This window comes from Phragmites australis, chromosome 14 (assembly GCF_958298935.1).
Source record: "Phragmites australis chromosome 14, lpPhrAust1.1, whole genome shotgun sequence".
In the NCBI taxonomy this organism is placed as follows: domain Eukaryota; kingdom Viridiplantae; phylum Streptophyta; class Magnoliopsida; order Poales; family Poaceae; genus Phragmites; species Phragmites australis.
Window position 1 is genome coordinate 26174178 of NC_084934.1, and position 19886 is coordinate 26194063.

The window sequence follows — 19886 nt, forward strand, 5'->3', positions numbered from 1 at the left end:
TTGGAAGTTGAGTAACTTTGTTTGGTATCTCCACTCTTTTAGGCACATTCATAGCAGGAATGTAGTATTTAGTGACACCTTTGTTATCAGTAAATGCATCTGACATGTTATTTGCAATATGTTGCAAATTTATAATTCTCTGAATTTGGAGTTCAGATTCTTGAGTATGTGAATCTGATGAGGAAATATATGTGGCATTCCAATTGATTTCCTGACATTCTTTCTGGTACTTGAAATCTCCCCCTAATCCCAGGAAATGATCCTCATCAAATATGCAATCAGCGTATTGGAATGTAAATATGTCCCCTGTGAGGGGTTTGAGGTATTTTATGATCGACGAAGAGTTATACTACACGTAGATCCCTAATTTCCTATGTGGACCCATTGATGTATGCTGCGGTGGTGAGATGGGTACATATACAGCGTAACCAAATTTTCGCATATGAAAAATACTAAGAGAATTTTCACGTCCTAACTATAGCGGGGAAGCAATGTGATATGTAGTTTATTGCAATTGAATTAAGTTAGCAGTGTGTAAGATTGCATGACCCCAACACGAGGTTGGTAAGTTGCAATTATGTAATAATAGTCGTGTGATGAGCTTGACTCTTTTGATGAGAAATTCAGCTAAACCATTTTAAGTATGGACGTATGGTATTGAATGTTGGACTTGAATTCCTAGGACCATACAATAATCATCGAAAGCATGTAAGCTGAATTCAACCGCATTATCCATTCGAATGGATTGTATCCTATATTCAGGATAATGTACTCGTAATTTAATAATTTGAGCAATTATTTTGGCAAAATCATGATTTCATGTGGAAAAAAGACACACATATGACCATCGTGTAGATACGTCAATGAGAACTATGAAGTAACTGAACAGTCCAGATAATAGTTGGATTAGACTTTATATATCGTTATGAATGCGTTCAAGGAATTTGAGTGGTTCAACTCGGATTTTAAGGTAAGAGTGCCTTCAAATCAATTTCCCTGTGGCACATGAAGTGCACACAAAGTCCGAGGATTATGGAAATTTGGCAGTATTCATGCCATGACCAATTGAATTGCTGATAATTTTTTGCATCATCTCGATACCGAGATGACCAAGGTGATCATATCATATTTGGAATGTGTCTACATTCTGGAAAATTACCTTGTATACAACATGTGATACGGGTTTGATATATATATAGTATAATCCTGAAGATATAGAGAGAATTTTCTCTAGTATTGTTTAACATATCCGTTATTTTTGGTAATGAGGAGATATTCCTCTTTGTTGTCATTATGTATTTCGATATGAAAACTATTTTGATGGATATCTCTATAATTTAGTAGGATACGAATTGAATCGAAATACAATAGTGCATCATTGATTATAATTTGAGTACCCATAGGGAGTGTGATTATAGCACAGCCAAAGCCAACAATCATAGCATCGCGTCCAACTATTGTTATAATATTTCATTTACTCTTTTTAAGAGTTTAAAAATATTTGGTTCCCTAAGTATAGAGTTAGTGGTACAGCTATCTATTAAGCACATTTCCTCTTCCATCAAATTGTCCCCCCGTAAACATCTATATATAGAAAAATAGAGAATTTAAAGTGAAACTCTTTATAGATATATAGAATACATACAACTTTATTGAGTATCAATGTGCTGATGCATCATCGGAATATATAATATAGTATAAGATGACAACAACCTATTACAACACTATGTAGGATATAGATATAATAATATCTAATTAATTGAGAGATTAATTGAGTCTCTAAACAAGTCGTTGGAAGCAAATTACATGATCATGTTGTCGATGCTCTGTAGGTCCTCTTGCTGCTGCAGAGTGACGTCGTTGTCCGGTTCTGGATGAACGCTTTGGGAACAACTGGCCTTCCTAGTGGTGTCAGGTTGAAGATTGAAATGCGCTTCATATCTTTCGTCTTGAGTTGGTCAGCTTCGTCCAACGAACTTGAGATATAGATCAATCAAGTGTCTAGGGGTGTGATATTTCTTAGTTGTGTGGCTATAGCAACTACACTTATGACAAATTTCAGATTTGTCTATGTTGTTTTTGGAAATGCTTTCCCCCTTGTTGGGTGTATGGAATTTCTGCTTCTTGTTGTGCTTCTTGTTGCCTTTGGAGTTCTTTAGACGGTGTTTGTTGCTGTCGAACATCGTGGTATTCTGAATATTAGAATTAACTTCACGTAAATGAGCAGTGCATGTTGGGCGTTGGTGATGATTCTTCAAAAGAAGTTCATCATGCTTTTCTCCTTAAGTAAATTATGGATTAATTCAGAATAGTGTTAGTAATTTCTAGTACGGTATTGTTGTTGCAATACCCTATGGGCAGGAAGTATTGTAGACAAAAAAAATCAATTTTCTCTTTATTTGTGGGAGTTTTGTCACAAAATAGCAACTTAGAGTAGATCTTGTGAACATCATGGTTTTGCTCTCCAATGTACTTAAAATCTTGGAGGCGAATGTTGGACCACTAGCTTTGAGCTTCAGCCAGAATGACTGCCTTTTGTTGTTCATAACACGCTTTGAGCGAGTTCCATATATCGTATGGATTCTCATCCATCAAGCATTCAGATTTTAAATCTAGATGAAGATGGTGCCTTATGAAGTAGAGAGACTCATACCTGATTTGGTTTAGATGTGGCAGATGTCCTTCTTGAGGAGGATTAATCACCGTTATTAGTCCACGGGACGATAAACTTATCTTCATGTTTATTGCCCAAGTTAGATAGTTTTGGTCATCTAACTCGAGTCTGTCAAACTCGACGTTGGACATTTTGTCCTACAAAAATTACCAATAATTGAATGAATTTACACTTTGGATAAATTGAAGAATCATAGTAATACTGTAAATAATGCAAATTTTGTAAAGTCAAGTTGAGACTTGAAATACATAGGGTAGATCTCAAACTATGTAGCTAACACGTTGAATATAATCACCGAATATGGTGTAGATCTCACAGTAGTAGGAGGCATAATCTGGTATTTGTTAGTAGATGTCTATATTTTTATTACCTTATGTTATGCTAAGTATAATATTTGGAAGAACACGTTGAAGGTAATCATTAATTTAAGTTGACAAAATATAGGCCTCACAATAATGGTGGATAATCTGCAAATATGCAGTAGATTACATAGATCCATTGCCTTGTATTTCTCAAATATCAAATTGAGGTAATCCCTTAATTTGATTATGCATTTTAATTCTTTTTGAATTAATATTAATTCTGCAAGAAAAAAAATTCTCAATTGCAAAATTAAATTGGTCGTTAACAAAACAACATGTTATAGGGATTGTATGAAGCAAACACATTGAACATCACACAAATTCCAAAAAAATAGGGTCTGAAATGCTAAATTATAATAGTAAACAATACAATGCGCAATTACTGTAAACACTGAGGGCCTAAACATGAAAAGTACTAGATACACAATAATGTTAGTTGAATCATCTTGCAATTTGTTAGGAAACTAGGGGGGATTCTACAAAACGGTCTTTACTAGCCTGTGGGCCAAGTTAACCTGGGTTGAAGCCTTTTCGACCTTTCGGCCCATACGGGGTAGGTAGGATAGGCGTGTCGTATAAAACGTGGAGGGTGCGGCGGATAGGGTTTGCATCCACCCCCTCCCACTTGGCCGTCGTAGCCTTTCCACCACCGGCCACCCATCCACGCGCTTCTGCAGCTCGGTGTCTCCACCCCGCCTGCTTGCGCCGCGCACGCTAGTTACCGGTGTAGGGGAGGCCAAGGGCCTTCAGGTTCCATGAGCCACGCTTGAGGCCCGAGTGACAGTCGGGTCGCCGTCGTCGTAGTGTGCCGGAGCTGGCGTGCTGGTGGAGCGGCATCGATGCGGATGTCGGAGGTGGCCGCGTTGGTGTAGAAGGCTGGATTGCTACGTAGTGCCGCCATTGTGCCGTAGTCGGTGCCGAAGGCGAAGGTGGACGGCGCAACATCAGTGGAGGCCAAGGTGGAGGACATGTCGGAGGCTCCTCCCTGATGTCGAGGCTGGAGTCGATGAAGGACGACATGAAGGAGGAGGACCTGGATGCCAAGGTGTCCTCGGCTTGGCTAGATCCCATTCCGATCGCGGTGAAGGAGGCAACCATGGGTGCTCCTGCGATGGTGCGGTTGCCGGCGTGGACACCGAATGCGATGGTGCCCATGGGTCCGTGGGATCGAGTCATGTCCTCAGCAGGCATGTTATGGTCAAGGCCGTGGGAAGAAGAAGCGGGGTCGTAGTTTGCCATGGCTCCAAAGAGTATCCTACCGCGATGGATCCTGAAGATCCAATTACGATGGGAGATCATCGTGTTAGAGGGCACTGGAATCAGTGTTGTCGTCTCGGTGGAGGGAGCAGCGGGTGTTGGTGAAGGCAGGGTGGTGTCCTCTTGAGTGGTGCGTGTGACATCATCATTGCTCATTGGAGGAGCAATCAGGGTGTACTTTGGGGAGGCTGTGATAGCATTGCGCACTGGGACGGAGGGTGGCATGGTGCGACGAGCACGGCTACGACGACGAGCATGGCAGAAGCCATGGTACTGACGGCGTCCGGTCACGACAAGTGTCGTATCTTCCTAGACTGAGGTGCTGGTTCAAGGGGCGTCGTCGAGGAAGGTTCGGCAGAGGCAAGACGAAGAGTATCGCCGTCTCCAGCAACATAGGGATGAAAGGTACAGGGCTTCCATGAAGTGGGCAGCGACGGGAAACCATCGTGCTTACCCTGGATGTGGATGTCGAACTTCCTTTGTCGTTGGTCGATTAGCAGTAGATGGAGAGCAACAAGTGATGATAACGTATTAGAAATAGAAAGTAAAGACAGAGACGTAACAATAAATTCGTATATCCATTGATGACAAGTGGTGACATATTTATATGCTATGAAGGGGTGACAAAGCACCCGTTGGGGAGGTATGTTTCCCCAACGGGTGTCCCTTCATTAGTTACTGCTAATTACATGAGGTTAATTGTTAATATTAATTATTTGACTAATTGATCATATGTTAATCGTGTCCAAAGGATGTCGTTTCACAACAAAAAGAGAACCCAAGCGAGCATTAGAGGACATAGAAAAGTGACAGTTGTGAGTGCACGGATCTTAAAGCCGATAGGTGCTTGGTTTCAAGTTCCTCGTGTCTACAAACTGTATTGTGTCCTAGACACACTTGACATCCGAATATGAAGGTTGGTGCCAAACGTGATGTTTCTATATGAATCTTTTTTAAAATAATATTAATTTAATGAAAAATTGTAAAAGTAATATGCATTTTTCAGAAATTGCTAAAATAATATCATGTCGGTAGACGAACTGCTGACGAGAGATATGTTAGCATCTCGTCTACCGACTAGCCTTCTCTCAGCATTTGGCCTGTCGACAGTAACTTCCAAGCATAGGCAGTAGCAAGCAGGATAAAGGGATCGACTTACATTGCCAACTTCATAGATATTTGGTCACAACTTCAGTGTCCATCTCTCCTTAGACACTCCCGATATCATCACTTAGCGGTGGCCAGCTGATGGCACTTACTTGGCAAGATCAGCCTATTTAGCACAATTTAAGAGCTTTGTAACGCCTTTCAATACAAATCTCATATGAAAGGCATGCACGAAACATAAGTGCAAATTCTTTGTTTGGACTCTAATTCAAAACAAAATTATCACTGCAAACAACCTGGGCGTCAGAGGCTGACCGCATCAAGCAGAATGTCCTTCATGTCAGACAAGGATCCCTGACATCGCGCGCCGTCGCTGACGCGTGGGGCCGATCGTCTCCCACCTATGCCTCGAGTTGCCTCGAGTGTCTCTTCATTATTTAGGACCAGTTGCAGGTGCTCTCTAACATCCGCTTTCACCTCCCTACACGTCACACTGGCACATGAAAGTATGATGCATGAATGGTGGCAGAACACCTCTAAAGTGACACCCAAAACACGTAGAAGGGAATTCAACGGTCTTTTGATCTACATCATGTTGAATGTTTGGAAAGAAGGGAACCATAGAATTTTCTAGAATTCGGAAAAGCAACCAGGCAAGGTTACGGCCCTCACTACAGAAGACGCTGTCCAGAGGAGTCGCACGATAAGTTCATAGGGACGGGGTGTGTGCTGGCCATTTTTTTCTTTGCTCGATCCGAGCCTTGTAAGGTGCTACCGCTGCCTTAATTTCACCGTAACCCTCCGGTACCTCCAAATGGCCCTGCCTTTTCTTTTAAGAAAATTGTGCCAGTTGAAGGCGTAAGTTTTAATTTGAGCTAGAAATGTATTAGATAGTGTGCGGATGGTATGACGGGATTTCTGGATCTCCGATACACAGCATCCTTTACTATATTCTGCAGAAGCCTCACGGTTTCACTAAGAAAAAGCCGTGTGGTTAACTGGTTAGCACTAGTAACCTTTACTATATCCTTGTCTTGGTTAGTATATAATTTATCCCAAATAGACAGCGTAAAACTGTTGCAACGCAGGTAACATGTACCGAAATAGTAAGACGCAATATTCCTATTAACAGAATGATACACAGCTGTCCTGCATATCCTCGGGGAAAAACAGCAAGATCCAAGCTAAGGTTTGTACCTGGGATATGGATACATGCTTGAATATGAGTATATAAGACCGTGTGGTGCATTACATCCGAAATACTAGCTGAAACGAACATGTTGCCCTGGAAACATTCTTCAGTTTTCATACGAAATCAAGCCGACACTGTATAGGTCTCGACAAAGTGTTCAGGAATGCAGGCATCAAAACTTGACTGGGAAGTTCATGTCACGAACTTAGAAAGGTGGTAATATATCTCCTAAACATAAAAGGCAGCAAAATAAGCGATACACACTATCCCTACTCGGCGGCAGCAACCTCCTGCCCAACGATGGCTTCATCTACTTCAGCAGGCCTTTCCAGCTTCACACCAACATCTTCCTTGTAGTCACCATGGACCTGGGAGTGTCACAAGCAGCGTTAGATTGACCAGTCCTGGCACAAATCACGGCAAGTAAACTATTCGAACACAGTCGATGTGCTTGTGGTAATTACCTCCATGAGTTTTCCCAGATCGAATTTGGGGGCCTTCAGGATCTTGACCTTGCGGATGAACACATTCTGGAGAGGGAAAATGCTTGATGTCGCCTTCTCAATCTCCTTGCCAATGACTTCAGGAATGAACTTGGATACCAGCTCCTTCAAGTCGCAGGTAGAGGCTTGGTTGGCCATGATCTCAACCATCTTGCGGCGGATCTGCACACAAAAAATGGCATAAATGTAATGAGACAGCAGGTTAACATATAGTTTCAAGCCTATTTAAGACATGAGATATAGCCAGCAATGTTACCTGTCTGATCTGGCTGGCCTGAGCGTAGCAGGTGCGCTTTACTTGGTTGGGGCGTCTCTTGGTGAAGCCAATACAGAACAGGCGAAGCATGTAGTTATCAGTGGTCTTGACATCAACATGAGCCTCAATGAGCGTCTGCCACTTCTTCACCAGTGATCTGAGCTTGTCAGTGGTGAAATTCATGCCCTATCAAGATGAAGGACCAGTTAGCGACATAATATAAACACAAGGGTGGTAACTGTGTGCACCAGAGATGGTTACCCAAAAGTTTGTGAGCACATTCCTCCCTTGTACATCTTCCGCACGAAGTCTGATCTTCCTGTAAGCCTGATCCTCATCACTCTGAAGATCAGCTAAGGAGACCTCAAAAACTCTGTGCTTCAGACCCTCAGAGGCAATCTAAATACAAAAGGAAGAAACTGAAATTCAGCCAATCGGTATATCATAAATACATCCAAATTTAAAATAAATATTGCAATTTGAAAAACATGATAAACTACAAAGGAATTGGCAGTGCTACAAAAGTTTAATTGCCTTCAGCTGTAAGGCAAAGAGCTGTTAAAGCTCCCTAACCAATAATGACACTCGGGTATTGATTCTTTACAAGACGACTAGTAACAAATATAAGACCAAACCAAATATAATCGGCAGAACTGTTCTAACAAAAGAAGAAATTTATGGCCATAAGAACCACATAGTGAATCTAAAACCATAACTGGACCTCAGAAATCAACAAGATCGCCATACAAACACCCAATAGTTTTATTTTAACGATTTAATAACTTAAATTTACACCAATTGCTCCCAGCCTAAGAACAAGACCGAACCATTCAATACAGACAGGCTCATCTGTGACTATAATATTTTATCTGAAGAGCAAAGCAGGAACGACGTCTAAATGAAAGCTATTGCATAAAATGCTACAGCCTCGTATCCTTTACTCAGTATGAGTCACCATGATCAGTTCACCCATACAACGCATCAACACATACCACAACATTCTTCAAAAAAACAGAGGCATATATACTCGCGCTGCACAAGCGCAGCAAAGGTCCTACCACCTGACTGAATAAATGCCCTAACAAACTAACGCAAAAACATTCTATGCATACATCGAAGCGACTAAGCATGCACATTTTCAACGCAGAACACGCAGCAGCAGTATAAATCCCAAACAATAGAGCGAGCAAGAAGAAAGGCACGGACCTTGGTACCCTGTGTCCTGGACACGAGCGTCTTGCCGACGTTGCGCACGCTGAACACCGACGGGGCCTTGATGTCGTACCAGTCCTTCTTGGAGAAGGGATCGACGCTGCAAGACAAGACACACAGGCACCAAGAAACGGATCGGCACCAGACCAATGGGCGAGACGAAGTGAACAAACCTCGGATCTGATGAAGGAAGAGAAAAGGGTGGGGGGAGGGGGGTCGACCAAACTCACGTCTTCTTCTTCCCGCCCTTCTTCCCCTTGGAGATGCGCTTGTTCTTGCCGACCGCCATGGCTGCCGCCGCGCCGCCGCCGCCGCCGCTGGTGCTTGGCGCTCTGGACGTGGGGTGGCTGGCGGCGCTGCCTTTAAAGGTTTTTGCGCGTCGGGGTGGAGCGGCTATATAGTTGAGGTTCCAAGGTTCCATCGTGCGGTGGGGAGACGCTTTCAGGTAACTCTGAGGCCCGTTCGGCCCAACTGGGTGTCCAAAGTTCGATAACCAATCAAAAGAAAGCCCAGGTAGAGCCTGGAGAATTTTTAATTTTTCAAATTTAGCAATTTTAGCGGCCGTTTGAAAAAATAACAACTGAGTGTCCAAAGCACTTGTCGCCCTTCGAACAGATGATAGGTTAAAAAAAAGAAAAAAAATCTATTTTTAATCCTTCAACTATTGAGTTGGTTTAAAAATCGTCCCTCATTTCAAAAACTAGACATCTTAAGTCCTCCAAATCACGAACCCGTTCGAAGCTCGTCTCTCGCATTGTTTTGAGTGGTTTGCGCCACTGACTAGGACTTGACGTGGCACTGGCGCGCTGATTCAGCCGCGAGGCCCCTTGTTAATCCTCGCCCGAGCTCGCCTTGTTCTGCCCTATGATCCCAAATCTCTAGCCCCCATTTCCCTCTTCTCCCGCCGCTGCCACCAAACATCATTGTCGTAGCCCCACCGTTCAAATCCGATCGCTGCAGGTCCGGAATATGGACATTGTTGGAGAATGCATGGGAGTTATGCGCGGATCAACATTGCTCAGTGAGGAAAAAGGTGAGTGCAGCTGCAACTATATTGTACTGGGGAAAGATTCTCATCGATCTATTCAAACTGAATAAAATAGACCTGGTTGAGCTGTTGATTTGAGTAGTTTAAGCTACTGGTTGCATTTGTTTAAGTTGTTGTGCGATTGTTTTAGTGGTAGAGCTTGCACTTTTGTACTGTCCCATATAGTATTGAGTGAATTATATATGCTTGTAGGTTGACAGAATGGATAATTTTGATAAGTTGGCAGTGAGATTTCAGTACAATAGGGAGTTTTTCAATAATGGTAATATTGTGCGGTATTATGGAGGTTCAGAGGGGATGTCCTATATCGACAGAGATAAAAATGTCATTACCAAAGATAAGAGGATATCTAGAAGACCACTACAAGGACATTGGTCTTGTGCTTTTGAGTGGGTTGTTCCCGGGCAAGGAGTTGTCAAATGGACTAAGAGTGTTTTATTATGATAAGGTATGCCAGATAATATCAGATTACATCACTGATGGTGGTGTCGTTGATATTTATATAGAGTCAGTGGAATCTGATACGATGCTGATAAAGAAGACAGTTGTAGTGATTGGGAGAATGAGATGGAGGCTAGTGAGGCTTTAGGAAGATAGATTATTGAGCAACCACTAATGTCACCAGAACAAACAAAGAGGGATATAGCATTTCTCAAGTCATTCTATTCATCTCCATCTTGTTCAAAGACAACAATGTTAGATCTCCAGACACTTGTAAAACCCTCTAACATCTGCAGTTCAAGAAGAAGTTGATAATGGCAGCAGTGATAGTGACTACCTTCCGGGAGATAATGACATTTCTGAGGAAGATGAAGAAGCTTTGAAGAAATTGACAAAGTATAAGGAGTTCAAGAAGAAGTTCAAGGAGGGAGAATACATGATACATGTGGATCCCCAAGATGTTGAAGCAATCGCCAAAAAGGTCTTCGAGCAAATGCAACTGGATGAACAAACGAATGTCTTGCATGAGTGTAGTGATAATTCATATTTTTCATCTAGTGAAGAAGAAGATAGTTACGATGAACAAGGCAGTGATGGTAAACTAGGGAAAAGTAAGCCAAAGTATCCAAGGCATGATAAGAAGGCATCCATTCCTACTTTCAAGCTAGGCATGACTTTTAGAGGAAATGGATCATTTTATAAAGATGGTGAGGAAGTATGGTCTAGCTGAAAGGAAAGTCATCAAATTTGTTAAGAATGACCTGAAGAGCGTGAGAGCCAAATGTGATTGGGCAAATTGCCCATGGTCCATCCTATTATCAGATACAAACAGAAATGAAGGATGACATATCAATACTTTTAGAGATAAGCATGGTTGTCCATCAAGGAGGGATAATTCAGTAGTGACATAAAGAATGATTGCAGAAAAGTTTGAGACATCCATCATGGCCAATCCAGCTTGGAAGATTGAGCATATGAAGCAAACAATGCAAGAGGTGATGCATGCTGATGTTAGCATATCAAAGTGCAAGAGAGCCAAGTCCATTATCATGAACAAATTGCTAGACTCAATGAAAGGGCAGTATGCAAGGTTGTTTGATTACCAAGAAGAGTTGTTGAGGAGCAATCCAGGCAACACTGTGATTGTTAAGCTCCATCTAGATAGCACATATGATGTATTTAAAAGAATGAACATCTGTCTTGATACCTGCAAAAAAGGCTTCCTTACAGGATGCAGGAAAGTAATTGGATTAGATGGATGTTTCTTCAAGGGTCATACCACTGGAGAATTGATTTGTGCCTTGGGTAGAAATGGGAACAACCTAATGTACCCAGTAGCTTGGGCTGTTGTTGAGAAGGAAACCAATAATTCTTGGGATTGGTTCTATAATATTCTATTTAGGGACTTACAGCTAGGTGATGGTGAAGGATGGGTTATCATCTCAGACCAATAGAAAGGGATAATCAATATTGTAGGGAAATGGGTGCCACAACCTGAGCATAGGATGTGTGCTAGACACATCTATGCAAATTGAGGAAGAAGTTCAAGGACAGGAAGTTGCAGAAGAAGTTCCATGTGCAAAATCTCCATGTGTTAATCTCTTTAACTATCATAAGACAAAGATGGCTGAAGACACACCTACAGGGGCAGAGATAATCATGAGAACTGATCCAAAGCATTCGAGTAGAGCATGGTTTAGACTTGGATCAAATTGTAACTCAGTTGACAACAACATGTGTGAGAGTTTCAATCACTCCATTGTTGAGTCAAGGTTCCTCCCTATTATTAGTATGCTAGAGTGGATCAGGAGAAACGTGATGATAAGGATCTAAGTTAACTTGAGTAAGGCAGAGAACTAGAAAGGAATAGTATGTCCCAATATCTTTAAGAAGCTAAAAGAATGCATCAATGAGTTTGTTTTCTGCCATGCAATATACAATGGAAGTGATGCTTTTGAGGTGACTCATATGGAGCATAGATTTACTGTGAATTTGAGCACAAATACATGTTCTTGTAGGTATTGACAGTTATCTGGTCTGCCTTGCCCACATGCCATTGCATGCATTCATTGGAGAACCAACAAACTTGATGACTATATTGCACACTACTACTCAATTGAGGAGTACAGAAAGACTTATGAGTTCTGCTTACAACCAATACAGGGAATGCATTTCTGGCTCACATCTGATAGGTCTAGACCAAGGGCTCCTAAGAACCTGAAAATGCCAGCGAGGTCAAAGACTTGCAGAACCAGGGAGCCTCAAGAGAAGCCCAAACCTACTACTAAGCTATCTCAAGTTGGCACGGTCATAAGGTGTAGGAAGTGCAAAGGGATAGGTCACAACAAGTCCACTTGTGAGAAGAGAAATGGACAGAATCATAACACACCAACTGCAAGTGTTGGAAACTTTGCTGCACAAGAAAAAAAATGTTGTGGTAATTACACTACATTAGTAGATTCCTTTCATGTTGACTAAGTATCTTCATTATCAATATAAATTCCTTAACAATTTATTGCTCTCTTAGGTTCCATTCCCTACTTCACAGCAGAGCTGTTCTAACCAAAATAAGGAGCTTCATGGATCAAGGAGACACCAACCCATCAAGTCAGAGCAAGAGAAGGTGCTCCGAATTAGGGATCTTGTACTCAGAGAGGACTGGAGTAATAATTTAGAATATAAGTACCAGTACTGAATGTAAGTATTGCCACAAGAATCCACCAATTACTGAGTTTTCATACATCCTTTTGTGCAGCATGGAATGTCAAACCAGAGGATAGTCAGGACTACTGTAAGAGCCAGAGTCTCCACACACCAAGGTAGAACTGCTTCTATTAATCTGGAGGCCAATGTACCAGCCAGAGCAAGTTCAAGGGTGAACATTCCTGTCATCTCTAGTTCTGTATTTGCTCAAGTCCATGCCAAGGAACCCATCAAGAAACTGAGGCCAAGCAAGCGCACCAAGCCACCTCTAAGGTTTATGTCATCTTTTAGTTCACAATGATCTAGTTCTCAAGCTTTTATGTGTGTAATGTGCCCAATGTGGCTTATCATACCTAAATGATAAATTTTGGCTTATCCATCCTACCAAAACCGTGTGCTTTTATGTGTGTAATGTGCCCAGAACTGAGTGCTTGCAATGTATTGAATTGACATTCTATAGATTTGTATGCTTATCTATCTGAACTCAGTATGGTTAGTTTCTTCAGACAATTTTGGCTTTATCACCAAAGTGTTGACAGTGATAACAGTGTGAATTTTGTCTGTTTGAAGATTATCGCTAAAGTGTTGACAATGAGATATATTCCTACCAGAACTGATATTAAATTATTGATTCACAAATTGAATTCAGATAATATCCACTAAACATTCATTATTGATAGTAAATTACATTGATTCAAGCTGTCAACACAATAAATAACATCATAATACAGCATACAAGTGCACATATCAGCATTTTCTTCTACCTCTCTAGCCAACTAATGCTATCAACAATCTCAGTGCTAAGTTTAGATTCTTGCTTCACACAGCTCAGCAATCTGGCAACCTCTTCTCCATGCCTCATCTTCAGCTCCTGGAACTCTCCATTTGCAGCTAAAACATCACCTCTAAGCTCATTGTTCTTCCTCCTCAAATCGAGAACCACATCCTGCAAACCAATCAAAATTTGTCTAAGAAATGGTGTGCTCTCCGAGTCAAGCCACTCCCAGTACTAGCAACCCCCAACCTGAGCAATGGTTGCGCATCCAAACTCAGGACAACACAAAAGCTAGACAAAACTCAAGGAACGAATTAGAAATTCAAACTTACTCGACGATGAGCGCATGTCATGTACCTCCTCGCCGGATTGTCGTCGCTCCATGATAGGCATCGAGCAGCTTTCTTCCCACAAGCACAGAACATGGCTGGCCTGTAGTCAAGGGTCCCTCTTGGTAAGGGATCGGCGGCGGCGGCCTCATAATCGAGCTCCCTGTTGACCTATCACCCCTAGAGCTCATCGATCTGGCCATGGTGCCTACAGATCTGAAGAGATGTGGCAGAATTAGAGAGCTAGGGTTATGGTGCGATGCTGACAATGGCATGTGATGGCGGGACACACATGCAGCGGGGGACGACAAGCGGTGTCCTAGAGGAAGAGAGAGTGGGAGGGGGTTTAGTACTAGCCAAACTCAACCCTCATATGTCTCTGATGGCTGACTCAGCGCGCCAGTGCCACATCAAGTCCCAATCAGCAGCGCAAACCACTCAAAACGGTGCAAGAAACGAGCTCCGAATGGGTTCATGACTTAGAGGAGTTAAGATTTCTGGTTTCTGAGATAAGGGGCAATTTTTAAACCAACTCAATAGTTGAAGGACCAAAAATGGACAACCCTCATGCGTGTACATTTTTTGCTTTACAACTCTTTGGTACACAAGCAACTGGGAGTGAGCCACTGCTGCTATTGTGCTATGTGTTTGCTGATGCATGATCGTGTATGCGAATGCAAGTGGAGAATTTGGTGCAAGCAGTGACCAATAGGCATCGATTTATGCGCATAAGTTGAATGAGATTCTATTTGAAACCTTAAATTTGGTCCATTGGATCAAGGAACACTACAAGATATATGCAGCAGCAGCAACAACAACAACAACAATGCCAAAGACAGCTCTACATGCATGGGCCCGCACTATGCAACAGTGCCAATGCTAGTGAGTGTGGCGACCAACAAGGCAACAAGTGAGCAGTTCGATTCCAATCGAGTTGTTGGAACTTGGAAGAACATTCGTCGCAAGCACTACTGCTCACGCAACAGTCTCCACAGTCTCCCCATTTGGTGCGTCTTTGGTGCTGTCATCTTCCCTGCACCCTTTCCTTGCTACACCTTTTATTTGCTTACCGGTGCCGGCTTGTCTTGCTTAGTGACAACCAGCATTCTCCTCTGGCACACAACATGGAGATTGACTACTACTCCAATTTCTTAAGCCATCATCAATGTTTCATGTTTTCCTAGTACCCTTTAGGAAGCATATGAAGACAGTTCATGGTTGCATGGACAAGGCAAGTAAAGCCAGTACTGAGTATAGATCGAGATGAAAAATTCAGAAGGAATAAGACTAGCCTTGGTGTAGTTGGCCACACTGCACTGCAATTGCTTGGAGAATTGCAAGGCAGAAGTGGAAAAGGAGGGGAAAGCGGAGACGAGCAAGGCCGAAGAGAGTAATTGGGCTGCCATTTGGTAGGTCCAAGTTTGGTTGGGCTTCGATAAGAAAAATGTTTGATTAGGCTAGATAAGAAAAAGACACTAAAATTTGTCTTTTTTGTTTCTCATTGCACAAATAATTTTTTGTGCTGAAAATTTTGTGAGAGCTAGATTATAGCATCCTCCACACCATAGCTTTTTTCAAAAAAATTATGATTATTTACAAAGTGTTTTGAATTTTGAGACATTATATAGGAAAACAATGTCATAGATAATTGGAAAACAGTCATTATATAGGTCGGGATGGCCTGCGTGTGAGAAACCGTCCAAATAGTATTTTGATTAATTATTAAATCAATTATTTCCATAATCACAATTGCAATGATTAACCAGAATATCATTCTGGTAGTCCTGGCATGTGTTTTGTGCCTAAGGTCGGAACACACGCCTTTCAACATATATCATCACAATAAAACTTAATAAAGAGCGAATAATTAAATTATATTATAAGTCTTTAAGTATTAATAATTTATGACAATTTACAATAAAAGAGAGAGCTAGTGAAACAATAAAACAGATCACCCCTAGCCAAAAAGAGAAACTACGCAACGAAAGATAAAATCTATTAACAACACAAATAGGTGGAGCCATATGCCCTTAGGTTCCACCCTAAAGTAACGTCACACAAGTAGTTTGCACTACTCATCCCCGTCACCTACCTCGGCGGGTGCAAAGTAGCTGAACACTACCTCCTCTACGTCGGTAGCACCTGAAAGAGCAGCGTGATACGAAGGTACTTGCAAGACTTAATTCAGATTGGGTACATATAAATTACTCAACTTCAAGGATTGTGCATTTGGATGAATTAACAAGGATCGGCTATAAGGTTAAGTAAAGTTCATATGCAAAAGTAGTTTTGACACAAATATGTGAGCATCTATTTTTAACCACATGCACCTTTCTACCCTATAATCCTCAATATGAATCTATGTGTAACTGGAACTACCATAAACATATTCGTAACAGAATTATCTCAACCACATCCTAACATACCATACCACATTATCCCATATTCGTGACTCTACAACTGCTGTAAATGAACACAAGCATACTTATGACTGAGAGCCCAGTAATTCGAATTATTCTTATACCCACCAGGGAGTACATATTTATCCACACGACTCGAGGACCATTCGGCTTGCGTAACCACACAGGCTCACACAAGAGGGTACTAGTATCAACATTTTCCATACCTGAAACTACCCACTTGCATATGCCCCTATGACACCAGGGTTACCGCGAGCGGGTCTCGGACACCTCCAACTCCCCACCACCTTGCTTCTCCTTTTTTTTCTCTTATGTGTCATAGGGCCGCAAGACAAGCGTCAACACAGCGTATGATAATCGGGTTATCTTACCATTAGATCGACATATAGTTAGTACGAAAAGTACAAGAGCTAACTGCAACAATGGTCGATGATTAAACGATGCAAGTGATATATGGCATTCGGGTTTATCTCCCGACCTACCCTTAGCGTCGCTCATATCTCGTCTCATCCTCACAACTCATCTATCCCATGTCATTATCATTGTGAACCATAAGTAAGCTCTAAGCTCACGAACAATGGTTGAACTATCACTTGACTTCTACCGAGGACCTATGCATTGCTAAGCATTTCGGTTAACCTTTAAAGTTAGATATCAACATTATCATACCCAGGTTACAAGGATAAGGATCAATAACAATATCAAGGTTAAGGTAATGTATCAACATAGGTTCTACCCATATCACCCGACTCTGAAATGCTAATCACGCAAACATACATAAAGCATAATTTATCATATTAGACATAATTGATCCAAAGTAGTGGGTTGAGTATGATTAGATGCTTGTCTTCCTACTCCGGTGCTTATCTAACGCTACCTGTATAGCACTCACAAAACTCCGGTGATCTGGTGTCGCCTTCAACCACTTGGACCCTCAGCGCGACACTCTCTAAATGAATCAAGAATGCATCACATAAACAAGTGAATGATAGAAAAGTGTGCATATGATGCATGCTCGAACAATAATAAAACGTCATGTTTTGAAAACATTTTTAAAGGAACGCTAAAAAATCCGGGTTAGAAAAGGTTTGAACCTCGGATAAGACAACCTAAGTTCATAAAGCTTGGAGCTACTGGCGGTCATACCGATGGTATAGTGGCGGTAATACCGATGGTGTGTAGAGAGTTTAGGGTCTTGGTGGTTAGACTGACGGTACGATGGTGGTCAGACCAGTAGCTGGCGGTTTGACTCCTAACTATTGGGTTTTGTTGTGGTTTTGAACTAACTTACTGGTGGTCAGATCGGCTTGAGCGGCGGTCAGACCGTGAGACTCTATTGGCACCACTTTGCGAGGTCGCGACGAAGGCTCCGATGAAACTTTCGACTACGAAGGGTACCAAAGTACTGCACAAGACTAGGAGAATGTTTTCTATGATTGTTCGGACAACATGCACAGTCCAAACACGTGAAACCTGTAGATGAGATCTAGATCTAGGTTTAACTTGAGTTTCTCGGTTCAAATCAAAACAGCAAGCGACTAGAGCTAGGAAATGATGGAAAATGGCATGAGAAGGTTTACCTCGGCGTAGGGGAACTTCCTATCGAATTGGTTCACCTTAGGGAAGTTTCGATTTGTGGATCAAGCCTCGAGGTGATCGCTAAGCTTGAAATGAAGAAGCCTGAGGAAAAGCATCTCCGATGATGGAGAAGAGGGAGAAGAACTCAGAAAAGCCTTCAAAAAGCTCGGGAAAGTCCCCACAGTTGATCTTCGGTCGTCGGGGTCATCCTCTCCTTCTCTCTCTAAGGTTTGGGTGAGGGAGAGGGAGTGAGAGAGAAAGGAGAAAATAGATAGCGTGAGAGAGTGTGATCGAGTCACTTAAGTCGAGTATTTGAGCTCTGGCGGTCAGACAATGGAAGCTCCTGATGGGACCGCGGAAAGCCCACATGGCCGCCTCTTGCGGTCAGACTGCTGGGAATCCTTGTCAAACTGCGGAAACAGTTCTTTTTCCTTTTTCTATTCTTTTTTCTCTCTAAAGTATTTAGAGTTTTCCTAAAGAGGTTTAGACCATCTTCTAAGTACTTTTGAAACATGTTTAAAATTTAATTTAATAAATAAGTAGAAACAATTATTATAGTGATTATACATACTTAATTACGTGATTAACGTTTTGAAACGTGATACCGCACAACCTATTTAATTAGCACTTACTTTGCAGCACATGGTAAGTATTTTTCTGACCAATCTGTCATTCTCTTGCCGAGATGTTCCCGCGACGGTTGAAATATGTCCTTCTACCTTCCATCTGGGATTGGGAGGCCCAAATATTTTGGTTCGAAATCAACTCTCTCCACCCCCAGAATGGTATGTATGTCTTCACGAAGGCTAGGATCAAGATTCTCACGTGTTAGCAGTGACCACTTGGCTGGGCTCAATAATTGTCCCGTGCCTAGCTCAAATCGTTGAAGCATGCCCTTTACACGGTGTGCCTAAATTGTGTTGGCCTTTGAAAAAGGGATAAATGCAAAAATCCCCTAAAAGTCACTTGGATTTTGACTTTCCCCCCAAAAATTATTTTGTTGCAACCCCCCCCCTCCCAAGATTTAATTTTGTTGCAAAAACACCCCTAAAAATTCAAAACAATTTTAAAAAATCACAAAAATTCTAAAAAAAACTAGAGACAATTATAAGACCTTTTGTGAAATTTGTTTTCAAAAATAATATCCTTTGCATCATATTTCATGGAGAGTAAGTTTGAAAAAAAGAAGAAAAACGTGCAACTCATTTATTAATTTGAGTTAAATGCATAGTTAATTATTTACTAATCCAAAAATCATGAAACAAAATTTTTTAGTCTTCTTACATGATCCTCTATCTTGTAAAAATATATGAAATCTTGAAATAGTTATTGTAACGTGCAGGATTGAGTAAATATGCTGCAGATAGATTAATTCATAACTAATCCATAACACCCCAAAAATTAGTGAAACCACTTTTATTAGTTTACTTAAACAATTATTTGTGTAGGAAAAATAATGGTAGACATGAAAAAGTTAAAATAACATGAGTTAATAAATGAGCTACACATTTTTCTTTTTTTTTCAAACTTCCTCTCCATGAAATATGATGCAAAGGATATTATTTAAAAAAAAAAAATCACAGAAGGTCTTAGAATTGTCTCTAGTTTTTTTAGAATTTTTTTATGATTTTTTTATTTTTATTGAATTTTTAGGGGGTTTTTTGCAATAAAGTCAAATTTTTGAGAGGTTTTTTGCAACAAAACAACTTTTGGGGGAAGTCAAAATCTAAGTGACTGGGGGGGGGGGGGGTTTGCAGTTTTCCCCTTGAAAAATAAAGAGTGCATCGGCATCAAATAAGGGATAGGAAACACCTGCGCTCACTCCGAGAGATCTTGAGCTCATGAAAGGAACCATCTTGTATCTCCTTTTGAGGAGCAACAAAGAGAGCGTCAGCTAAAAAGCAACATATATGGCGAAAGAAGATTACCTTGGCGTAAACCCCGTGATGGCTGGAAGGATTCCAATCGAATCCCATTAAAGCGTACTGAATAGCGCACAGTGGTTATGCAGTTCACCTACCGTACCCAT

General features: G+C 41.4%; 1 protein-coding gene across 1 annotated transcript; it reads right to left on the reverse strand.

Annotated features, from left to right (window-relative positions):
* Positions 1–6680: 6680 nt before the first annotated feature.
* On the reverse strand, positions 6681–8954 carry LOC133891524 (small ribosomal subunit protein eS1). Its single transcript, XM_062332251.1, has 6 exons — positions 8794–8954; positions 8558–8663; positions 7613–7750; positions 7352–7537; positions 7057–7257; positions 6681–6960 (listed from the first exon to the last, which is right to left on the reverse strand). The coding sequence occupies exons 1-6, from the start codon at positions 8850–8852 to the stop codon at positions 6862–6864; spliced, it is 789 nt and encodes a 262-aa protein (XP_062188235.1). The 5' UTR covers positions 8853–8954; the 3' UTR covers positions 6681–6861.
* Between the last annotated feature and the right edge of the window lie 10932 nt (positions 8955–19886).

Coding starts and splice junctions, on each gene's coding strand:
- LOC133891524 (XM_062332251.1), bottom strand. CDS start 8,852: ATGGCGGTCGGCAAGAACAAGCGCATCTCCAAGGGGAAGAAGGGCGGG. Junction 8,664..8,793: donor AAGGGCGGGAAGAAGAAGAC/GTGAGTTTGGTC, acceptor CTTGTCTTGCAG/CGTCGATCCCTTCTCCAAGA. Junction 7,258..7,351: donor AGGCCAGCCAGATCAGACAG/GTAACATTGCTG, acceptor TTTTGTGTGCAG/ATCCGCCGCAAGATGGTTGA.